At 45.6% G+C, this 25509-nt stretch overlaps 1 protein-coding gene across 1 annotated transcript; it reads left to right on the top strand.

Moving 5' to 3' along the window:
* The first annotated feature begins 723 nt into the window (after nt 1-723).
* LOC127296221 (GDSL esterase/lipase At5g45910) lies at nt 724-20984 on the top strand. The gene is made up of 5 exons (XM_051326255.2): nt 724-1036; nt 1146-1361; nt 19880-20028; nt 20121-20397; nt 20528-20984. Exons 1-5 carry the CDS (start codon nt 793-795, stop codon nt 20776-20778), a joined length of 1137 nt encoding a protein of 378 aa, XP_051182215.1. The 5' UTR covers nt 724-792; the 3' UTR covers nt 20779-20984.
* Nucleotides 20985-25509: the final 4525 nt, after the last annotated feature.

Here is a 25509-nt window from a genome sequence, read left to right as displayed (position 1 = left end):
TGTTTACTACAAAAAAAAAACTCATAGACAAATTAGGCATCAAATATTCACATCTATAAATATGACAAGAAATTCAATTATACAAACTTGTACCAAACAATAATTATGATTGCAGTAATAAAAGTAGTGCATAAATACATATTACATACCAGGGTCTAACTTTCAAATTCAAATATGAAAATATTTAGACTTAGTGGGAGAAATAATGCTATTTAAACCCTATTTAGCGTTTTAGCGTGATTTAGTGAGTTATTGGTGGGAGATTCTATTTAGCGTTAAAATAGCATATCTTTAGCGGGAGTATTGTGAATCCACTATAGTGTATTCTATAGCAAAGATATAGCGCGCTATTTAAAACTTTGAGAGCACCACAATTTAAGGAAGTCATCCCTTGTTATCACAACCATTTGCCAAGAACACGGATGCAAAAAAAATGCTGATCCCCCGGCTCACAGTGGTCATGTGCAAGGTTTTGACATAAACATCGCAACACAAACTGCTAGCACCATGAAAAGTCATCTTCTCCTCCTAAAGATAAAAGAACTTAATTACTTTGATACTAGTAACTAAGAAAATTTTAGAGCAGTTGGAAAAAGTTTAGGGTAGATTTACCTCTCGTTCTCGGAAATAAAGAGTTCTACTGCTCGCATAAACCGTTCAGTCGAAAATTTTAACTTCACTAATTTGCAGTCAACCCATGGCCTCTATGTGCATAAATATCGCCTCAATGCCAATGGAGGAGCAAACAGAGTCAGCGCGCGTGTACACAATCTGAACCCCATTACGAGCACAATGAAGCTGCTCAGTATCCTCTCGCTTCTCCTCCTCGCATCCGTGCAACCCGCCATCTCGTCTCTCCGGCGATACGATGCCATCTTCAATTTCGGCGACTCCTTCTCCGACACCGGAAATAACATTGTTGTATATGCGGAGAACTCGCTTCCAAACCCAGCGGCGCAGCCTCCCTATGGCATGACCTTCTTCGGCCGCCCCACGGGCCGCAACTCGAATGGCCGCCTCATCATCGACTTCGTCGGTACGCACTCTTCGTTCTTGACACTTCTACACACGCTCCTGTTGATAGCAAAGATCAATGTCTAGCTAGTAGCCTAGTACTGATTTGTGCTTTGTCGGCCGTTATGCAGCGAAGAGGCTACGCTTGCCGCTCGTCCCGCCGTTCCTGTCGCACAACGGCAGCTTCAGCCAAGGCGCTAACTTCGCAGTCTCGGGCGCCACCGCTCTCAACGTCAGTTTCTTTAAAGATATACCAATTGCAAGCCAGATTGCTCTCAACACAACCTCGAGCGTGCAGCTGCAGTGGTTCGAGTCGCTCAAGCCTTCGCTGTGCAGCCCTGCCCCAGGTAAAACCGTTTGTTGAACGCTGGAATCGTCGATGACACAAATGGAATAACCCGCAAGTCGCAGCACTATTGCCCCTGTCTAGTCTTTTGAACCCGGGTCTGGTTTTGGTTTTATCTTAGCTTGGCGAAGTTGTGTAGACTTCTAGGAGAGGACTAACCTGAGCTACCATGGAAGCTTGTCCTCCACACAGAGTCACAGACACAGCAGCCACGCACTAGTTTTTATCTCCCCTATGCTGTGTTGCCACCATAGTTTAAAATATAAAATAGCCGACTATCTTATTTAGCCGCGATTTTTTTGGAAGATATAAAAGGCTATAGCCGGGTTATAGTGGTTTATTCTATTTAGCCTTTTTTTAATAAAATATTTCAGTGATATCTTAAGAGGGATACTATGACTTAAATACGATTCGTGATACAGCTTATTTAACTATTCAAGGTAAACAAGTATTCAATTATTCAACTCACAAGTTATATCTAATTATATTGAACTTAAATTCGGAAAATAAGAAATAAAGAAGAAAAGAGAAGAGAAATTCAAAATAGAGGAGGTTTAGATAGGGGCTAAATATGGGCTATAGCCGTTTATTAGATTTCTCATTTAGCCTATAAATGGCATAGCCGCAACGATAGATCTCTCAAAAAGCTATAACCAGCTATTTAAAACTTTAGAGCATCTCCAGTCCAGTCGTGTCCCCCAAACCGTCCCCCAAATAGCGCCGGATCGAGCGTTTGGAGGACGTGTTTTGTTCGGGCCGCGTTTGGGGGACGTCGCTCTACAGTCGCGTCCCCCAAACAAAATTTCAGAAATTTTAAACTTGTGCGAGATTCGATTAAATTCATCCAAACTAGGCATATATTACATAGATCGAACGAGATTCGACTAAATTTAAACTAAACCTAATCTAGAAGAACTTGCGGCGGCCGGAGGCGTCGTAGTACTGGTGGAAGTTATACATGTCGTCGGTGACGACCTCCTGCTTGACGCGCTCGTCGGGCTCGTCGACGGGCTCGGCCTTCACCAGGCCGCTTGGTCCTGCCTCGCCGTCGTCGATGTGGTCCACGAGTGGCTTGCGGGAGTCGCGGATGGACATGGGAATCGCCGTCTCGACGTCGCCCCTCCAGGCGTCCTTGTCATTGAGCGACGCCAAGAACGCCGCTCGCAGCCCTGGGCAGTCCTCGGGGTCGTCGCTGCTGGCGATAAGGCGCTGCTTCCGCTCGTACTCCGTGAGCAGCGCCGCCTGCGACGCTTCCTCCGGCTCCTCCTTTACCTCCGGCTTCAGGATGAGTAGGGCGCCGCTACGCCTCTCTTGCTGCCGCCGGCTGCCGCTGCCGCCACGCCTCGGATAGACGGGCGTCGCCGGCTCCTCCTTCACCACGCGATTGGGGACGGTGTAGGGCGCCGAGCGGTACGACGAGGACGGCGTCGGTCGGTCCGATCCTGAGGAAGAAGAGTTCGAGGAGGACGAGTACGTCCTCCTCGGTTGCCATTGCGCTGTGGGAGATGGTGGCGGTGAGGACGACGCCTCCAACCTTGGAGCGCCGTTGCGGATGCCGTGGATGACGCTCTCCAGGGTGCGCCCCGGAACGCCCCAGAACTTGAGGCGCTCCTCCATGTTCCAGCTGTTCGGCCCACCGATGAGGCCGGTGGTGCTGTGCATCTCCATGTCGTTCTTGGCCTTGAAGTAGGTGGCCCACCAGACGTCGTTGTTCTTGGCCGCCCAGGTCGGATCCGCCCGCTCGTCGGCGTCGAGTTGATCCCGCCGGGCCCTGATGGCGTCCTTCCAGCGCTCCGTGCCCGGCGACGGGATGTCAATGCCGTTCACGACCATCTTCCAGCCGCCGCTGCTTGGCAGACGCATGTCCGGTGGGACAGGATATCCCGTGTGGTATGTTAGATGTATATATCTGTCTATTGTAGTTTCCCCATATGTTAGGGGGCTTTCTGCATATGTGCACCTGTACATGTACTATATATTGTGGCCTTTGGCCCCCTAGTAATACAACAAGCATATTACTCTAACATGGTATCAGAGCAAAATTGGTCCTCCTGAAGGCTTGTTCCCGGCCGCCGCACCGCCGGCTTCTCCTCGTCTCGATCGCCCATGCGTGGTCGATCTTGTCTTCTCTTCTTCGTCCGCGCGAGGCTCCTGGATCCTCTGGCCCCGCGCGAGTCCTCTCCCGCTCTGCCCCGCTTGCAGCGCCCTGTGGCTTAGGCTCCCGATCCGCCCGCCGTCGCCCTGCCTGCTCTCCCTCGATTCCCGTGCGCGAGGCTTCCAAGCGCGATCCGCCAGGGGCTCTCGATCCGCCCAAGCCAGGGCCTCCCGATCCGCCCGCCCAGCCAGGGCCTCCCTATCCGCCCGCCCGCTCGTCTCGCTTGGAGCGCCTGCAGCGCCCGCCCGAGCTGCTCCCCCTTCGCCCTTCCTTCGATCCGCCCCTCGGCCTGCTTCGCCCTTCCTTCGATCCGCCCCTCGGCCTGCTTCGTCCCGCTTTCTTCCGTCTGCACGTCTGCACGTCTGCAGTTGACTTCGTTCTGAAAAAAAAGAGCAAAAAAAAAAAATCAAAAAAAAAATGTCTTCCTCAGGCTATGTTGCGATCCCTCGCTGCCCGGTGGTCTTTGATGGCGCGAATTACCCTGATTTCGCTGCCTTCATGCGCGTCCACATGCGCGGTCTTCGTCTTTGGGGTGTCCTTTCTGGCGAGGTCTCCTGTCCGCCGCGCCCCGTTGCTCCTACGGTGCCTGTTGCAACGCCACCTGTTGCCCTTGCTCCTGATGCTACTCAGGCGGATAAGGATGCAGCCAAGAGTGCTGATGACACTGCTCTGGCTGATTATGACCGGAAGGTCCAGGACCATTCTACTGCCGTTGCGACCTACCGGCTGGATCTGACCGAGTACACTCAGTGGATAGATGAGGATGCTCGTGCTGCTGTTGTTCTCACCTCCAGTGTTCTGCCTCAGTATGCTGCTGAGTTTATGGGTCTTCCCACCGCTGCTGCCCAGTGGGCTTTTCTTCGTCAGCGCTATCAGCCGTCTGGGGATGCTCTCTACCTATCTGTGGTCCGCCAGGAGCATGCCCTTCAGCAGGGTGATTATACTATTGATGAGTTCTACACTCAGAGTGTTGCTATTTGGCGTCAGCTTGATTCTCTCCGTACAGCTGTGTGTGCCACTTGTCCCTGTTGTCTGACTGTGCGCGCGGATCTGGAGTTTCAGCGCGTTTTTGAGTTCTTGTCGCGGCTCCGTAAGGAGTTTGAGCCGCGCCGGGCCCAGCTGCTTGCCCGTGGTCGTGTTCCGCTCTCTGAGGTACTTGCTGAGCTTCGTGCTGAGGAGACTCGTCTTCGTGGTGCTGGTCTTCTTGAGGTTCCCTCTGTTCTTGCTGCTCGTGGCCCTCCTGTGCCGTCTTCTCGTGGACCTCCTATGCCGCCGGCTTCGTTGCGGCCTCCGGCACAGCCGATACTTCCTACTCCTCCATTCCAGGATCAGCGTCAGCCCCAGCAGCCTCGTGGTTCGACGTCACCTCCTTGCACCTACTGTGGCAGGCCTGGCCACACTATCTCTACTTGCTGGCAGAGGGATCCCAGCTTACGCCCGCCGCATCTTACTCGTCGTCAGGCTGGTTCTTCAGGATCTTCTGCTGTTGCGCTATCTGATCAGGACATTATCCGTGGTCTTCGTGGTCTGCTTGCTGGTACAGGCTCTTCCTCGACGGGTACTGCTGGTTCTGTGCCTGGCTCTTCTGGCACCGCGCGACCACCACCTTCCACACAGTCAGGTACGTCATCCCCGTGGTATCTGGATTCTAGAGCTTCTTTTCATATGACCTCTGCGTCTTCTATTCTTTCTGCTCTTCGCTCTCTTGTTTCGCCTGCTCGTGTTATCACGGCTGATGGTACCTCCCTCCCCGTTTCCAGTCGAGGCACCCTTTGTACTACCTCTTTCTCTGTTCCTGATGTTTCTCATGTTCCTAGTCTTAAGATGAACCTGTTTTCCGCTAGTCAGCTTACTGATTCTGGTTGTCGCGTCATTCTTGACGCTGATTCTTGTGCTGTTCAGGACCGCCGTACATGATGTCTACGTTCCCCCTCCTTTCCTGTAGACAGTGTTGGGCCTCCAAGAGCAGAGGTTTGTAGAACAGCAGCAAGTTTTCCCTTAAGTGGATCACCCAAGGTTTATCGAACTCAGGGAGGAAGAGGTCAAAGATATCCCTCTCATGCAACCCTGCAACCACAAAGCAAGAAGTCTCTTGTGTCCCCAACACACCTAATAGGTGCACTAGTTCGGCGAAGAGATAGTGAAATACAGGTGGTATAAATAAGTATGAGCAGTAGCAACGGTGCCAGAAAATACTTGATGCTATCCAGGACTGGCGCGTGGTTGATGGTGGTAGTATTGCAGCAGTAGTAACACAGTGAAACAGTAAACAAGCAGTAGTAACGCAGCAGTATTTAGGAACAAGGCCTAGGGATTAGACTTTCACTAGTGGACACTCTCAACATTGATCACATAACAGAATAGATAAATGCATACTCTACACTTTCGTTGGATGATGAACGCATTGCGTAGGATTACACGAACCCTCAATGCCGGAGTTAACAAGCTCCACAATTTGTTCATATTTAAGTAACCTTATAGTGTAAGATAGATCAAAAGACTAAACCAAGTACTAACATAGCATGCACCCTGTCACCTTCATGCATATGTAGGAGGAATAGATCACATCAATACTATCATAGCAATAGTTAACTTCGCAATCTACAAGAGATCATGATCATAGCACAAACCAAGTACTAACACGGTGCACACACTGTCACCTTTACACACGTGCAGGAGGAATAGGACTACTTTAATAACTTTGCTAGAGTAGCACATAGATAGTAGTGATACAAAACTCATATGAATCTCAATCATGTAAAGCAGCTCATGAGATTATTGTATTGAGGTACATGGAAGAGAGATGAACCACATAGCTACCGGTACAGCCCCGAGCCTCGATGGAGAACTACTCCCTCCTCATGGGAGCAGCAGCGGTGATGAAGATGGCGGTGGATATGGCAGCGGTGTCGATGGAGAAGCCTTCCGGGGGCACTTCCCCGCTCCGGCAGGGTGCCGGAACAGAGACTCCTGTCCCCCAGATCTTGGCGTCGCGATGGCGGCGGCTCTGGAAGGTTTCTGTGGTTTTCGTCGAACGTCTCAGGGTTTTCGATCCAGGGGCTTTAAATAGGCGAAGAGGCGGCGCAGGAGGGTCGGAGGGGCGACGACACTATAGGGCGGCGCGGCCAGGGCCTGGGCCGCGCCGGCCTATGGTCTGGGGGCCCAGTGCCCCCCCTCTGGTCCTTCCCGGGAGTTCTGGATGCTTCCGGTGAAAATAGGAACTTGGGCGTTGATTTCGTCCGATTCCGAGAATATTTCGTTACTAGGATTTCTGAAACCAAAAACAGCAGAAAACAGGAACTGGCACTTCGGCATCTTGTTAATAGGTTAGTTCCAGAAAATGCATGAATATGACATAAAGTGTGCATAAAACATGTAGATAACATCAATAATGTGGCATGGAACATAAGAAATTATCGATACGTCGGAGACGTATCAGCATCCCCAAGCTTAGTTCTGCTCGTCCCGAGCAGGTAAAACGATAACACGGATAATTTCTGGAGTGACATGCCATCATAACCTTGATCATACTATTTGTAAAGCATATGTAGTGAATGCAGCGATCAAAACAATGTATATGAAATGAGTAAATAAGTGAATCATAAAGCAAAGACTTTTCATGAATAGTACTTTCAAGACAAGCATCAATAAGTCTTGCATAAGAGTTAACTCATAAAGCAATAATTCATAGTAAAGCATTGAAGCAACATAAAAGAAGATTAAGTTTCAGCGGTTGCTTTCAACTTGTAACATGTATATCTCATGGATAATTGTCAACATAGAGTAATATAACAAGTGCAATATGCAAATATGTAGGAATCAATGCACAGTTCACACAAGTGTTTGCTTCTTGAGGTGGAGAGAAATAGGTGAACTGACTCAACAATAAAAGTAAAAGAATGACCCTTCGCAGAGGGAAGCAGGGATAAATCATGTGCTAGAGCTTTTCAAGTTTTAAAATCATATAGAGAGCATAAAAGTAAAGTTTTGAGAGGTGTTTGTTGTTGTCAATGAATGGTAATGGGTACTCTAACTACCTCGCCAACCAGACTTTCAAGAGCGGCTCCCATGAAGGACGTTATCTCTACCAGCAAGGTAGATCATCCCTCTTCTCTTTTGTTTACACATGTATTTTAGTTTGTATTTATTTATGGGTGACACTCCTCCCAACCTTTGCTTACACAAGCCATGGCTAACCGAATCCTCGGGTGCCTACCATCAATCTCATACCATGGAGGAGTGTCTATTTGCAAAATTAAGTTGCTTGCTGATGAATCAGAGCAAAACATGTGAAGAGAATTATTAATGCAAGTTGTAATTAATTGGGGCTGGGAACCCCATTGCCAGCTCTTTTTGCAAAATTATTGGATAAGCGGATGTGCCACTAGTCCATTATGAAAGTCTGTCAAAAGTAAATGACAAGGTTGAAAGATAAACACCACATACTTCCTCATGAGCTATAAAACATTAACACAAATTGAGAAGCATTTTGAAGGTTTAAAGGTAGCACATGAAGTATTTACTTGGAATGGCAGAAAATACCATGTAGTAGGTAGGTATGGTGGACACAAATGGCATAGTGGTTGGCTCAAGGATTTTGGATGCATGAGAAGTATTCCCTCTCGATACAAGGTTTAGGCTAGCAAGGCTTATTTGAAACAAACACAAGGATGAACCGGTGCAGCAAAACTCACATAAAAGACATATTGTAAACATTATAAGACTCTACACCGTCTTCCTTGTTGTTCAAACTCAATACTAGAAATTATCTAGACCTTAGAGAGACCAATTATGCAAACCAAATTTTAGCAAGCTCTATGTATTTCTTCATTAATGGGTGCAAAGTATATGATGCAAGAGCTTAAACATGAGCACAACAATTGCCAAGTATCACATTACCCAAGACATTATAGCAAATTACTACATGTATCATTTTCCAATTCCAACCATATAACAATTTAACGAAGGAGAAACTTCGCCATGAATACTATGAGTAGAAACCAAGGACATACTTGTCCATATGCAACAGCGGAGCGTGTCTCTCTCCCATAAAGTGAATGCTAGGATCCATTTTATTCAAACAAAAACAAAAACAAACAGACGCTCCAAGTAAAGTACATAAGATGTGATGGAATAAAAATATAGTTTCAGGGGAGGAACCTGATAATATTGTCGATGAAGAAGGGGATGCCTTGGGCATCCCCAAGCTTAGACGCTTGAGTCTTCTTGATATATGCAGGGGTGAACCACCGGGGCATCCCCAAGCTTAGAGCTTTCACTCTCCTTGATCATAGTATATCATCCTCCTCTCTTGATCCTTGAAAACTTCCTCCACACCAAACTCGAAACAAACTCATTAGAGGGTTAGTGCACAATAAAAATTAACATGTTCAGAGGTGACACAATCATTCTTAACACTTCTGGACATTGCATAAAGCTACTGGACATTGGTGGATCAAAGAAATTCATCCAACATAGCAAAAGAGGCAATGCGAAATAAAAGGCAGAATCTGTCAAAACAGAACAGTTCGTATTGACGAATTTTAAAATGGCACCAGACTTGCTCAGATGAAAATTCCCAAATTGAATGAAAGTTGCGTACATATCTGAGGATCATGCACGTAAATTGGCTTAATTTTCTAAGCTACCTACAGGGAGGTAGACCCAGATTCGTGACAGTAAAGAAATCTAGAACTGCGCAGTAATCCAAATCTAGTACTTACTTTTCTATCAACGGCTTAACTTGGCACATTAAAACACTAAACTAAGATAAGGAGAGGTTGCTACAGTAGTAAACAACTTCCAAGACACAAATATAAAACAAAGTACTGTAGCAAAATAACACATGGGTTATCTCCCAAGAAGTTCTTTTCTTTATAGCCATTAAGATGGGCTCAGCAGTTTTAATGATGCACTCGCATGAAATAATATTTGAAGCAAAAGAGAGCATCAAGAGGCAAATTCAAAACACATTTAAGTCTAACATGCTTCCTATGCATAGGAATCTTGTAAATAAACAAGTTCATGAAAAGCAAAGTAACAAGCATAGGAAGATAAAACAAGTATAGCTTCAAAAATTTCAGCACATAGAGAGGTGTTTTAGTAACATGAAAATTTCTACAACCATATTTTCCTCTCTCATAATAACTTTCAGTAGCAACATGAGCAAACTCAACAATGTAACTATCACACAAAGCATTCTTATCATGAGTCTCATGCATAAAATTATTACTCTCCACATAAGCATAATCAATTTTATTAGTAATTGCGGGAGCAAATTCAACAAAGTAGCTATCATCAAATATAGGAGGCATATTGTAACCATAATCAAATTTATCCTCCAAAACAGGTGGCAACAAAAGACCACTATCATTATAATCATCATATATGGGAGGCAAAGTATCATCAAAGTAAATTTTCTCCTCAATTCTTAGGGGACTAAAAAGATCATGCTCATCAAAACCAGCTTCCCCAAGCTTAGAATTTTCCATATTATTAGCAACAATGGTGTTCAAAGTATTCATGCTAACATGTTTCATGGGTTTTTTAATTTTCGGATCAAACCATTCATGTCTTAACTCAGGAAATAGAATAAAAAGCTCATTGTTGTCCATTATGCCAAACTAGTGTAAACAAGAAACAAAAAGTTGCAATTGCAGGATCTAAAGGAAATAGCTTCGAGTACTTACGACGCCGGGAAATAGCTTAGTAGCCGAGATCCGGAGTGTGAGTACCTTTTACCTTTCCTCCCCGGCAACGGCGCCAGAAAAGTGCTTGATGTCTACGTTCCCCCTCCTTTCCTGTAGACAGTGTTGGGCCTCCAAGAGCAGAGGTTTGTAGAACAGCAGCAAGTTTTCCCTTAAGTGGATCACCCAAGGTTTATCGAACTCAGGGAGGAAGAGGTCAAAGATATCCCTCTCATGCAACCCTGCAACCACAAAGCAAGAAGTCTCTTGTGTCCCCAACACACCTAATAGGTGCACTAGTTCGGCGAAGAGATAGTGAAATACAGGTGGTATAAATAAGTATGAGCAGTAGCAACGGTGCCAGAAAATACTTGATGCTGTCCAGGACTGGCGCGTGGTTGATGGTGGTAGTATTGCAGCAGTAGTAACACAGTGAAACAGTAAACAAGCAGTAGTAACGCAGCAGTATTTAGGAACAAGGCCTAGGGATTAGACTTTCACTAGTGGACACTCTCAACATTGATCACATAACAGAATAGATAAATGCATACTCTACACTTTTGTTGGATGATGAACGCATTGCGTAGGATTACACGAACCCTCAATGCCGGAGTTAACAAGCTCCACAATTTGTTCATATTTAAGTAACCTTATAGTGTAAGATAGATCAAAAGACTAAACCAAGTACTAACATAGCATGCACCCTGTCACCTTCATGCATATGTAGGAGGAATAGATCACATCAATACTATCATAGCAATAGTTAACTTCGCAATCTACAAGAGATCATGATCATAGCATAAACTAAGTACTAACACGGTGCACACACTGTCACCTTTACACACGTGCAGGAGGAATAGGACTACTTTAATAACTTTGCTAGAGTAGCACATAGATAGTAGTGATACAAAACTCATATGAATCTCAATCATGTAAAGCAGCTCATGAGATTATTGTATTGAGGTACATGGAAGAGAGATGAACCACATAGCTACCGGTACAGCCCCGAGCCTCGATGGAGAACTACTCCCTCCTCATGGGAGCAGCAGCGGTGATGAAGATGGCGGTGGAGATGGCAGCGGTGTCGATGGAGAAGCCTTCCGGGGGCACTTCCCCGCTCCGGCAGGGTGCCGGAACAGAGACTCCTGTCCCCCAGATCTTGGCGTCGCGATGGCGGCGGCTCTGGAAGGTTTCTGTGGTTTTCGTCGAACGTCTCAGGGTTTTCGATCCAGGGGCTTTAAATAGGCGAAGAGGCGGCGCAGGAGGGTCGAAGGGGCGACGACACTATAGGGCGGCGTGGCCAGGGCCTGGGCCGCGCCGGCCTATGGTCTGGGGGCCCAGTGCCCCCCCTCTGGTCCTTCCCGGGTGTTCTGGATGATTCCGGTGAAAATAGGAACTTGGGCGTTGATTTCGTCCGATTCCGAGAATATTTCGTTACTAGGATTTCTGAAACCTTTAACATCAGAAAACAGGAACTGGCACTTCGGCATCTTGTTAATAGGTTAGTTCCAGAAAATGCATGAATATGACATAAAGTGTGCATAAAACATGTAGATAACATCAATAATGTGGCATGGAACATAAGAAATTATCGATACGTCGGAGACGTATCAGTACACAGGCCCTGGTTGGAGCTGGCCCTCGCAGCCTTGAGTCCCCGGGGCTCTGGGAGTTAGACTGGCTTCGCGTTCCTTCTGCTGCCACTTCATCTGCCAGTTCTCTTGCGGTTGCTGCTTCTGTCACTGGCTCTTTTCAGCAGTGGCATCATCGGCTGGGTCACCTCTGTGGCTCCCGTTTATCGTCATTAGTTCGTCGTGGTCTTCTGGGGTCTGTCTCAGGAGACGTGTCTTTGCATTCGTGTCAGGGTTGTAGGCTAGGCAAACAGGTTCAGCTTCCCTATCCTACTAGTGCGTCTGTATCTCAGCGACCTTTTGATTTAGTTCATTCAGATGTTTGGGGTCCGGCTCCCTTTCCTTCGAAAGGGGGTCATCGCTACTATATTTTTTTTATTGATGATTTTTCGCGATACACCTGGTTGTTTCTTATGCACTCTCGTAGTGAGCTGCTTTCTATTTATCAGCGTTTTGCAGCCATGGTTCGTACTCAGTATTCCACGCCTATTCGTGTGTTTCGTGCTGACTCTGCAGGAGAGTATATCTCCCAGCACCTGCGTGGTGTTCTTGCTGAGCAGGGCACCCTTGCCCAGTTCTCATGTCCCGGCGCCCATGCTCAAAATGGTGTCGCCGAGCGTAAGCATCGTCATATTCTTGAGACTAGCTGTGCTATGATGATTGCTTCCTCTCTTCCGCCGCATTTCTGGGCTGAGGCTGCGCCTCCTTCACGGTGAGGCTGCCGCGGCCAAAGCCGTTCGTCGTGGCGATCTTGCGGGAGGACGAGGATGACATTGCTTGATCCGGCGATTGTGTTCTTCAACCTGTTGATCCGGCATCAAGGCCAACCGCTCCTCCTCGTCACCAGCTCCGGGCAAAGGCAAGTGCCCGAACGCCGGTCACTGCCGTCACCGCCTAGGTAGAGTTTCATTTTTTCAACGGCTATGGCAGAAGCAGTGCCACACATGGCCGAGTACATTTGCAGGCATGTCCGATACCGACGCAGGCCGGTGTCTGGGAGCTAGACTGGCTGGCCGCACACCGTATCGCCGCGCTACTGGCCTTGCTACACGTCGCTGCCACCCTTTCTGGCACGCACCTCGATCGAGGCCTTACCTAGGCTCGTGCAGCCTGCAACCCCTCACAGTGCCTCACGACCGGAAAGCATCGCCTGCCGGCCATGGCTGCCACCGCCCGGAAAAGTTGCCGCTGGTGAGCTGATAACGGCATACATACATACTACTCCTACTTATACATACTTTACATATTTAGGGCATCTCCAGTGGCGCGACGCAAACGGACGCTGAGCGACCGTTTGTGTCCGCCGTGACCGGAAATGCGTCGTGCACCACCTCCAGCGGCGCGACGCAAAGTGACCGGACCATCCACGAAGACGCAAACTTGGTCCAAATATGCGCCAGATTTGCGTCTCTGCGGACGCTCGGCGGACGCGCAAAGTGTCCGCTCGCTTCTCCAGCGGGCCCGCCTGGCAGCGAGCCTGCATGGAGGGCATCACTTCGGCGGTCAGCGCTTTCGCGTCTGCGACGCAGCTTTCGCCATCAATGGCACCGTATCCCGCGCGCGGCCGCCCTTAAAAGTCCACCGGCCGCGTCGCTCCTTCACCCACACCACGCCTCCACTCGCACCACCATCGCCGCAGCGCCATGGGGAAGAAAAAACGACTTCGAGGCCTCCGGCAGCGGCTGCAAGAGGGTGCCGCTCCCCGGCAAACGGTGGGGAGCAGCACAACGAGAGCAGTAGGCGTTTAGGTTTATTTTTTATGTTTTAAGTATGTAAATTATGTTTCATGTTTAAAAAAAATGGTTCGTCCTAAAAAATGCGTCGTGCCGATGGAGCCACCCCGACGAAAACGGACGCGCGGTCGATTTCGACCAAAAGGGTCGACGCAAACGGACGCGCGCGGACGCTAACGCCGCTGGAGATACCCTTATACAAACTAGTTGGGCCGCATGGGTTTTATAATGGGTTACGTATACAGAAACCTCTTTAGTTTTTTAAAGGGTTAAGTGCACTTTTGATCTCTCAAGTCTTGAAAAAGTCTAATTTTGGCCTCTTAACTCTGTTTTGGTTTAAATCTACCTTCAAACTCTAAATTAAGTCGAATTTTGGTTCCTAGTGGCGGTTTAATGATGGTTGACTGGTTTTTGACTCTTTTTTTTTTGCCATCCCCTTTGCCGTAACACACATGTGCGCCGCCTCCGCCTTTCTTGCTTGGTGCAACCGTTCTCGCCACTTCAGCCACCTCCGCCTTTCCCCCCGACGCAAAAGCCCTCGCATGTCCGTTGCTTCTGCCTTCCCTGCCCGGCTTATCCGCCCTCGTAGTGTCAGGCGTCGCCGCTTGGTGTTTGGGAAGAGTTAGGGTTACTATGCCAAATGGATAATAATCAGGATCTCGCGGGACATTGGTAATGCTATTGCATAACTGATATTGAGGTGAGATGGCGTTAAACCGTTATCAGGGATTAAAATTGGACTTAATTAAGAGTTTGAGGACATGCTTAGACCAAAATAAAGTTGAGGAACCAAAGTTAGATTTCTGCAAGACATGAGGAACCAAAAATGCTCTTAACTCTTTTCTAAAAGACCATAATGCACTTAAATATGAGAAGGTATCGAGCGATCTCGGCCGTTTTGTGTTTGAGTTTGTCTGAATTTGGGAGGAGGGGTTGTACTTGAGCAAACGTCTTCTTTTAAAAGATTTAGGTTTTTAAAAATAAGTTTTTGAACATATAAAAAAGGGATTTCTATTTTCGTGCCCTCGGTTCCTTAGTTGTACTCAGTTTTCCCCAGCCCCTTAGTTTTTCCTCACTTTTCCCCAAGTCCTTGTTTGAAACCCGCAGAAGGCAGCTCAGACGGCAGGATTCCCGTTAAGTTGACCGCTCCGTTCTGACGTGTGGGGCCGCGTCGTGTGGGCCCGCGTCGCGTGGGGCTGGTAGAAAGGGACCGCGTGGGACAGGACGAGATTGCGTTTGGTTGCACGTGAGCAGGAGCTGGGTTTTGTCTCTCTCGGCCATTGGCATTTCCCTTTTAAGAGTACCTTTTCTGCCTCCTTCTCTCTGCCTTTTTTCACATAATTAGTATCAAATCTAGAGAAGCTTGCATTTCTGTCTTTCTTCAATTATTATTTGTGCCTTTTGGCCCTGGTTGTTTTCCCAATATGGCAGCAAATCTAGTAGGGAGCCCAATCTAGTACTCCATCTGGTCCATATGTATGTAGTTAAATCTAGAAGCAAATCTACAGGGAATGTACGATAAATTCACAAGGTCATATAGTAGAATAGGGATAGATAATATAGATAATAAGCTGCATTCAGCAGCCAAACATAGTAGGGTTCGAGGTTCTTCACAGCAGTACAGCACCATCATACTAACAACATAACAACGAGGGATCCCTAACTAACAACAAAGGGATCCCAACAACAAAATGGAGGAGGCAGCAGCAGCACACGTCCAGGACTCCGCCTACCCCATCTGCCTCTGCCTCCACTTGTTGCTCCCCTTGGGAGCCTTGGGCTTGAGCGGAGGCATGCGCCCGCCGGAGATCTCCACCCGCTGGATGCTGCGGAGGTGCATGCCGAGCGCCAAGTGCTTGGCGCGGAAGGAGTTGGGGTTCACCGACGCGCCGACCTTGGGGTTGGTGTGGCCGATGTTCTCGGCATGCGTGAGGACGCAGCTGAAGTCGATGCCGCCGAGCCTCCTAGTGCGAAGGGGCACCTGTAGACACCCTTGGCGACGTCGAGGTAGGAGACATGCGGCCGACCTGCAGCCTCCGCGGCACCTGGCGAGTCTTGACGTCATGGTGCTCGTCGTCGCTAGCCGACGTCGGCTGCCAGACAGTGATCCATATCAAACGGGAATTTATTAGTGAATGAGTTGCAAACGTGCATGATAACAAAGTTAGGAAAAACAGAGGCAGCCTCAGTTAGAGTGGACACGATTATATGTCTACAGGGACGGTGTAAGCGAACCAAAGCTCATGCACAACAGATTTGTACACGGAAATGGTTCGCTGAACCCTCCCTGTAAAAATCTGTGCCCACCGATTCATCATAGGCAAAGAAACAGATTCCAGATCTGAACTTGAACACATTCCATTATTTGCAAAATTAAACGGTTGATATCTTTTGATTCGTGCATAAAATAACTGATTGAGATCCTATGATTACTTGCATAAATTAACCGATTGAGATCCCATTATTACTTGCATAAATTAACCGAACGGCCGAAACCCAAATCTTGAACGAAATCAAGGAGGGATCAAAGCAAAATGGAATAAAATCGGCGCAAATATTAGCCCAATACTCATCCATCCACAGATCCATCTACACCAGCACAAATAGGGTTCAAAAAGGAATGGGGAACAAAAAAGGAAGCAAACCGTAGTTATTACCTCGTTCCATGGGTCCTCTATGGAGGTGTCGTAGCGGTTCGGGGGCGGGACGTACGGCACCGGCTCGTAGGGGTCCCATCCCGGTGGGATCTGACCGCGACCGGCGGCAGCAGCCTCCGATGCACCGGCGGAGGCGGCGGCGACGTCCGTTGAGGGGACGGCGGCGACGTCCGTTGAGGGGACGGCGTCGAAGAGGGAGGCGTCGCGCTTGGAGCCGACGGCGCCGTGGACGATGGGATTGGCATTCTCCTTGTCCATCTCGCCGGCAGAGGAGAGGGAGAGGGAGAGGGTTTTTTGCTTTGGAGAAGATGATGGGACGTGAGAGAGGCGGCGTTGCGTAGGCGAGTGAGAGTGACAGAGATAGTGGGAGGAGGCGTCTATAAAGGCTAGTGGTGGTTAATGCGACCCGCGTCCTACGCGTCCACCGCCGCACGTACGCACGTCTTGGACTTCGCAATGCGCCACGCGTCCACGATTGCACGTCTTCGACTTCTGCACCGCGACCGGCGTCTACGCGTCAAATATTGCACGTCTTTCATTTCTGCACCGCAACACGCGTCCTCGAGTCTAACCCTGAAAATTTAGATATACTCAGTTATAACCCCGAGCATTATACTAGCATTTTTTGTGTGCTCAGTTTTCCCCTTGAGTGCTAGTACTGTCTAGTGCAATATGCTCAGTTTTACCCTCAAGTAGCTGGTCAACAGACAAATAACAAATGGGATTAACTAGTTAAATGAGTCATTTAATGTGCAAAAAATTCCGAAAAATAGTGGCACATACTCATGGAGTCTTTACCACAAATTTCCAGTTCTCAAAACATAGATAAGTCATAGATAAATCAAGTTTTACCACAAATTGCCACTTCTCAAAGGCCTTCTCAAATCACCTAGTAGCTATGAAGGTGCATGGTTTTCCACAATAAGCCCTTCCCAAAACAGCTTTCCCCAAAACATACTTTGTCTAAATGAGGCCACAATTCTCACACTCATGTATATTTGTATTGCAAATAGTTTGAGATAGGCCAAGATGGGTTTTATTCTACAAAACACGCATTTTTCATTTTTTAAATCTCATATTTGAATCCCTTAGTCTGTTTATTACATAGGTGCCCTTGGTTTCTTGATACTACTCAGTTTTGCCCTCTCCCTCCACAAATTCTCTCACACGTGCAACATTGCCCTGATTGGTCTAGCCCATGTCACGCGGATCGTGCCCGCCGACCGTTGATCGTATGATCTAACGGGCAGGATAACCCCTCCCTCTCTCTGTCGGCGGTTACCTTCCACTCTCTAAGTTTGCTAAATGGTGGTTTTCTGTATTTATTTTCACGCGCTAAAAATTATAAACTCTTTTAGGCATTACTTTTCACGCAAAAAATGATAAACCATCACCGATTTGTTGTAGCCATAAATTTTCACGTAAAAAATGATAAACCGTCACCGATTTGTTGTAGCCATTAATTTTCACGAAAATCCCAAATGATAAACCATCACCGATTTGTTGTAGCCATTACTTTTCACGCAAAAAATGATAGACCATCACCGATTTCTTGTAGCCATTACTATTCACGGTAAAAATGATAAACGAACCAATCTATCTATCTCTGTATTTGAAGTTTGGAAGGGTTCACCATCGAGTTATGTTAACTTTCGAGGTTTTGATCTGAAAACAAATGGGTATTATAAAGGGAAATAAAAGTTCAAAAAATGTAAAAACGAAACAATCTACCTATCTTTGTATAGAAGATCGTCTGTATGATTTTTGAGGTCATTTAGAGAAGGTAGAAAAATATCCCTTTTGAGAAGGTCGAAAAACCTAACTTGTTACAAAAGCTGGTTTCAGTGAGACCTAACCAAATTTGGCATACATTATGCCATATCTATAACAACAAGGAATATCTAAAAGGGAAAGTTTCACAAAATTTGAAATTTATGGCGAAAATGATGCCATACATGATGCTGTTTTTCGAGGTTTTGACCTGAAAATCAATTGGATATTATAAAGGGAAATAAAAAGTTCAAAAAATATAAAAACGAAACAATCTATCTATCTATGTATAGAAGATCAGCTGTATGAAATTTGAGGTCATTTAGAGGAGGTAGAATAAATCACCTTGTTAGAAAAGCTGGTTTCAGTGAGACGAAACGGCATGCGTTTAAGCAAAGTGATTTTTTCGAACATCTCCAAATGATCCCAAATTTGCCATACATGATGCCATACGTGTAACAACAAGGAACCCTATCTAAAAAGTGTCAAAAAAGTTTGCCCAACCGTATAGCTCTATCAAAAAGAACCTCACCATGGCGCTAGTATAATTTTGGGCTTACTTACAAACTTTCGTTACCTAACCTTCAACACGAAACTTGTTTCAAATCACTTTTGGCGTACAAGAAACAAATCCCTCCTTGATTCGAGCACCACAGCCTCCAAACTTTGCCGATGCCGATATCGGCATGGTCAGAACGGCTATGCTCGACGCCACTGCTAGGTCACCGTCGGGATGCACCCTCAATCCCGTCCCCTCATTCGATCACTGACACACCAGAGATACCACCGAGGCTAATGCCGAACGTATATGCTGATGCCAATGCCGAACATGCATCCACGCCGATGTGGGCACGGCCACGCCGCCCCGCTATGTTGGACGCCACAGACCACCGCGAGGTCTTTCCCTTCGCCACCACACTCTTCTAGCACCCATCTATACATGCCAGAAAGGAGAGACACTAGTTTTCTCTACATTGCTCGCGTTCGTGTCGGACACGGTCAGTCAAAGTTTTGAGGTAGTCGTCGATGTCGTTGACCATTTCTTCTCTTCTTTGCATGGTTAAACGCGTCTAGTTCATATCTATCTAATGCGTCTGGTCTCGCCTCATGCAGTTCTTTGTGGACGTCGATCTCATCTCGGCACTCCGCAGGCCACCTCCTCCGTGCCATCGCTGTAGAGCTCCGTTTAAAAATCTAATCCTACCCGTGTATTGCCCCTTGTATCAGCGCAATGGCCCCACTTGTCATTTGATATAGCGAAGCCCCACTCGTTCGCGTTTTGGTCAGGGATACAGCGATGCTTACGGTCAAACAAAGATGGATGGTCTAACGTGTCTTTGCAGGCTCTACGTGGCCCCACTAGTCAGAAGATAACGGTCAACCGTCGGGCAACCGGGCGTTACATCACGTGTGATGGTTTCAGACAAACGCTTGGGTAAAACTGAGGAAAAACTAAGGAGCTGGGGAAAACTGAGCACAACTAAGGAACCGAGGGCACGAAAATAGAAATCCCTATAAAAAATGTGCTCGAGGTGGCTCGAAATCCAAACCGGATGTACTCAATTTATAATATCTGCTTGACATAGTCCTAGAGAGCTAAACATAGTAGCTGATGCACTAGGTAAATGGGGACAGTCAAATCTATCATACTTGACTTGAGGAGTCACCATATTGCATTAGACCTCTCCTCATACAAGATGTAAAAATTATATGTTAGTAAGGTTTTCTGTTACACTATCAAAAGAAAAAAAAATCCTGTCAGGAACGGAATTCTGGAATTCTCACGCCGAGGTCCCGCTTCTACTATATCATTTAGTGTCTAGTTCCTCCTAGCACTAATTCATTTTTTTTTTTCAAAAGAAAAAAAAATCACACCGTATCTTGCAGAGTGCCCACCAACGTTCTTCCACAAGTCACTCTTTTTCGTGGGAGAATTTGGCTTCAATGATTACAGCTTCTCGCTTCTGGGAAAGACCATGCCACAAGTTAGATCCAGCGTCCCAGACGTAGTCAGATCCATCGCCGAGGCCACCGAGGTATAATCAATGGTGGAAGTTGTAGGTTATCTGAAGTTGAAAGTCAAATCATGAGAGTCGTGACCACAATATATGACTACAAATTTGAACAGGGACTAATTGAACATGGGGCGAAGACCTTGATTGTGCCCGGGATCCCCCCACTGGGCTGCTCACCACCCAATTTAGAGTTGTTCCGTAGTGACGACCCGACGAGCTACGAGCCTCGTACCAGGTGCCTGAAAGAGTTCAATGAGCTAGCCGTGCATCACAACTCGCTGCTCCAAGAGGCCCTAGAGAACGTCCAGACGAATTACCCAAATGCTCTGGTAATCTACGCTGATTTCTTCACTCCAATCATCAAAATGGTGGAGTCTCCCTGGAAATTCGGTCAGTAGCACTCTACCTAGAAGCTCATCTTTTGTCATTCTATTTGTCTCTGTTCTAGCTATTGCCTTGTGGTGCCGATATGGCATCGCTTGCTCTGGCTTCTAACATGATGTGGTTTCAACAATTCTAGGGCTTACCACCGACGTTCTGAAGTGTTGTTGCGGTGGAGGTGGAGAGTACAACTTCAACCTGAGTGCCGGCTGTGGCATGCCTGGTGCGACGGTGTGCCAGGACCCATCTGAGTATTTGTTTTGGGACGGACACTTCACGGAGGCAACCTACCGGTACATTGCCAGACGCTGGCTACGCAAATTAAGCATGCACAATCACTTGATGGGGGCGACGTACAACTACTTTGCCATTGACATGGACTCGGCGTAAACGAGGGTGGATCCAAGCTGGTATCTGTATAAAAGGTTATCATAAATAAAATGGGATGCATCATCCATGCATGGATTTTCAATCATCTATTTCAACACTTGTATTGAGTACCTTTTTATTTTCAGTGAGCACTTCATAATGAAGTGACCGATGTATATGTACCTTATCAAGTGACTAACTATATGCAATTGCATTGATTGGCAATCTTTCTTTCGGATACTGACCTAGATTATATGTTGAATTTGGGATGTTCTGGTGTATACGGAGTTCTATTTTTGGAGTAGGACACCTTGTACCTAGGCTGAAATTAAGAAAGAAAAAGATGCACTGAATGATACTCCATTCGATTATTTTTATAAAGTTTCGTAGTTTATCTTGTGGATAAAACCACTTCTGCCTCACCTTGCTGGAATGGATAAAATATCTTAAATATTGCATTTTTCCGATAAATGGCACTTTATTAAACCCATAAGATAGATAGGTGGTGTACGGAGGAGGATATATTATTCATCTACATAAGTAGGATGCACACAGCTGCAACCAACAAGACAAAAAACAAAACAAAAAATGAAGTACAAGAGACGACCAGCTGGTATAACTATCCATAATTGCACTCGCATCCATATAGGATAAAAATATCTCTCGCCGCATCCTCCAACCGTATACACACCTCTATGAACAGGTCTCGATTATTCACAAGTTGTAGAGAAGATCTTGAACGGTCAAATTGGTACACGGGTAAATGATCTACAAAGGAGACACATTCTTACCATTAATAAACATGTCATTTAAGTGGCACCAAGGTATCCTAGGATCTCCATTATCATGCAGGTGTTGTGGATCCATGAAAGGACCAATGCCAGGTCGGACGACTAGGGCGAGAATCGATGTCTTCGAAGATACTTTTTTTGAAAAAATCTTCACTGAATATCACTAGCGGTCTTACCTAGCCATTGACTAAATATCATATAATTCACTGCAAACTGGTTTAATTTCTCTTCTTGTTATTTTTTGTTCAAATTTGAAATGGCGATGAGGCTGGTGGAACTTCCTCCATCGACAATGACTCGATGGATGACTCGGTTGTTGATAGTGCAATATGCCCTTAATCTTGTTCTGGTGTTGATGATGAAAAAAAAATGGACTAATGTGTCCACTAAGTGTATGATAAGCTTTTTTGTCCGATGTGAAACAAGGGTGGATCGATGACTATAAAAAATTCAACTACTCAAGAAGGTGCTTTGTGATAAAGGTTGCTAATTTATTTTTTCCTTCTTGAGTAATAGGGACATCACACTATTGAGAGAGACATGTGGAAGGGCGGAAGAACAAGCTTGTTTCCGGCTCCTAATCTAACTTGTTTACAACCAAAAGTACAAACTAAAAGGCCAACACCTTAAGTTGTTCAATTGAACAGGAACCTCCAGATATACTACTTAGTTTTGGTGGAACAATGGCTCTCAGTATTTGTTCAAGTTTTATAATTTATTTGTGGTTCCATCTATGATGATAATGTACGCTTGTCGATTGTATGTTACTTCATCTATATAGGTTCAAAGGGCTGCACCTGTAGTAAGAAAGAGATGAGGGATGGCCGGAAAAGACATAAACATGTCAACAATCCTTGCCTTGCAATAGGGTGCTCTTCATTGGGGACCCTAAAACTTCAGGCAATGCTTGGACATCTATGTCTTATTAAATCCCTTCCTTGCGAATGTTTATAGTATTAGGATAAATCATTAGGGGTGTAATTGTGCATGTATGTGTGGACTCATATCTTAGGCTTCGTCTAGCATGAATAAAACTTGACATTATATTTATCATGCTCGATGTGGAATTTTATGATCCGAGTAAATCCATGCAGCCCTATAAGAAAAAATCTTAGGCTTGTCCTTGCTTCAAAAGGACTGGGCCATCTCTGAAGAGCTATATACATTTACCTACAAAATACCTTTCATCATCATGCACATACAAAATTACAAATCATTGTTATCCTTCGTCAATCTTCTTGACCAATACCTTATGTTGGAATGCAATATTTACTGAGAAGTGCTACTATTAATTCCCTACACTTGTGGGTATCTGGCGTCAGGTGTGACACATCGGTTGTTCACTTACTTTCGCGGGCCTCTCCGTTTCATCTACAAGATGACAAGATAGCAATATAAAAACAAAGAAGGGAGATAGATCCGCAATGACACCTCTATTCAGATGATTGGATTAAAAAATCGCGACCTAACACCTGGTTCATGTCAATAATAAAATGGTGTAAAGCCATGCTAGATGAGAACATATTTAAGTCTAGAGTGGATTGCGTCAAGGCGCTTAAGTCGCAAAACCCACATGATTTTAGTTTCAAACCTAGAGCGGAGCGGCTCAAGGCGCTTGTCGGCAAACCATAGTAATAATGTCAGTGAGTACATTTATCTATTGATAGAAGCTCTATTCCACCGTGGAGCGAGATATTGCCAATAATTTTATAGGTTTTGGAGGTTAGTGGCACCTTTCATCGATGCTTCAATTCTTGTAGAGCATGATTGATAGTCGTGTGCCTATTCCTGGGAGTTGGTTTTGATGTCTTCCTTTTGCTTCACGCCATTGCTTTCTAACTTGTATCTTGCGAGGGCTACTCCGGTGCTCCCCCCTAAACTAAGTTGAAGGGTCATAGTTGATATTTTTTCCTATGTTGGATCCGCCGAAATTCATGTCTAGCCCATGTATACTTGTCTATATTGATACGATATGTATACGTCGCGCAAGGAAAAAGAAGAGATCACATAAGCAAGATCTTTATAGCATTTTTTTTATTTCGGCACACGCACGTGACCGTAGATACGTATAAAACGAGGTACAACACAACGGTGGACCATACGGCCTGTACATGGCTGTACGGACGGTGGACCTACACTCAAAATTAGGATCGTGAGCCCTCTTACAAACATCTATGGAAAGATCTCCACCATTATTGTATTTTACGTGCCCATATTTTTTCCAGGGGAGGAGCACCGGAGCAGAAGTGGTATCTTGCCTTCAGGAAGGGGTTCGATATAGGAGAGGCTTCTAGTGGATCTTCTACTTGCACCATGTCGACCTACCTAGATAGCTTGGAGGGTACGGTGTTGGGTACGTACCGGGTTGATGCGTAGACAAAAACATTGCTAATAGTAAGTCGTATGAGATTTTCCTTATGTACAATTTTTTTCTATGTAACGTAGATACAGTTTAGTGAAAAAATTACAAAAGTCAACTTAGCAAAAAAGTGGAAGTTGCATTATTTCCTGAACTGGAGTTATGTTTATAGATTGTGTTAGATTTGTTTTATTATCTTGATAGATGTAGTTATGCAAGGGTAGCACATGAAGGTGGATATTGTCCCTAATGAGGTATCAACTCGTAAATGCATACGGATTGTAGACTTGAAGTTTCATGGAATTAGAGGGTAGAACTCGAACGTGGTCAGACGAACAAAGGGGTCTAATTAAAAAAGAAACAGTCGCTAGGGTTTAATAATGATCGATCATTTTCTCAGCCTCAGCTTCACCCTTATATATATGAGGTGAAGCCGAGGCTTTCATATAGTTCAAGTATACAAATATCGGGCCATATTGGGCCTTTTCATATATTGCTACAAGTTTTTCTATATTGACTCTACTTCCTCGATCCGCGGGCCTCCAAACCTTTGGGTTCGTGGGCCTTCAACTCTTTAGATACCTAAAAGCATGAATCAGGGGTATATACGTGACATGCCAATTAGGCATACCCATGTCAGTCACGAAATTTAATCAAGCACATACATTCATGTATTCTTTGACATGACAATCGCAAGCAACATGGGTGGAGTTCCCAGTATGGCAAGGTAGGAAAGCCGCCATACCTAGATTTTTTTCAAAACAAAATCAGATGCACATGTTTTTCTAAATAACTTGAGTGTTCATATTTCAAAAAGGGACTTCGTATGAAATAGATATACTTGTTTTACTTAACACTGGTCAAAACCGATTTCAAACTAAAAACAGAGATTAGGTCTAGCATAGACATATACAAGATAATATTGAACTATGCATTATTCATAAGCCGAGAACTTAGAGCTTATCTTGTTATTCGAAAAGCACATCACATTTTCTTGTGGTTTATCGTCTCATTGAGTTGGCATTATTTTTAGCGGTGGCAACGACAAAAATTGAAAGGGGTTTCTCAATGACAAAGATCTTCAAGACCGAATTGTGCAACATGATGTCTGTGATGGCTTCCTAATGACTTGATGATGTGCTGCATCGAGCGAGCGAGATTAGAAAAGTCGTGATCGATAAAATTTCCGAAGATTTTCCAAAAAAGAAAGTTAGAGCTTTGCTATTGCCTAGGACTTCTATATGTCAATTAAACATCATTATTGATATGTTTTTAGGTTCTACTTGTATTCAAATATGATTATGTTTGTATTGTGCTAAGTGATTATGTGAGAATCATATATGGCATAAATATTTTGGCGCAATCTTATATTTGCATTATTCTTTTAAGTTCTCTCCGCCTTCGTTCTTTCCGTTGACCTTCGCCACTGTCTAACAATGATATCATTGTGCTGCAGAGTGCTTTTTTAATACCATTGGTCACCAATATGAAAAGGGTGCTACCTTGTTGTTATATATCGTCAGTGGACGACATTTGTGAACATAATCCCAACCCACAAGGCAACGAAAAATTTCCGTTTACGAAACAAGAAGAATGTGTGAG

The sequence above is a fragment of the Lolium perenne genome, chromosome 4 (assembly GCF_019359855.2).
Source record: "Lolium perenne isolate Kyuss_39 chromosome 4, Kyuss_2.0, whole genome shotgun sequence".
NCBI classification, from domain to species: domain Eukaryota; kingdom Viridiplantae; phylum Streptophyta; class Magnoliopsida; order Poales; family Poaceae; genus Lolium; species Lolium perenne.
Note: the sequence above shows the minus strand (reverse complement) of the source record. Positions and strands in the feature narration are given on the sequence as shown.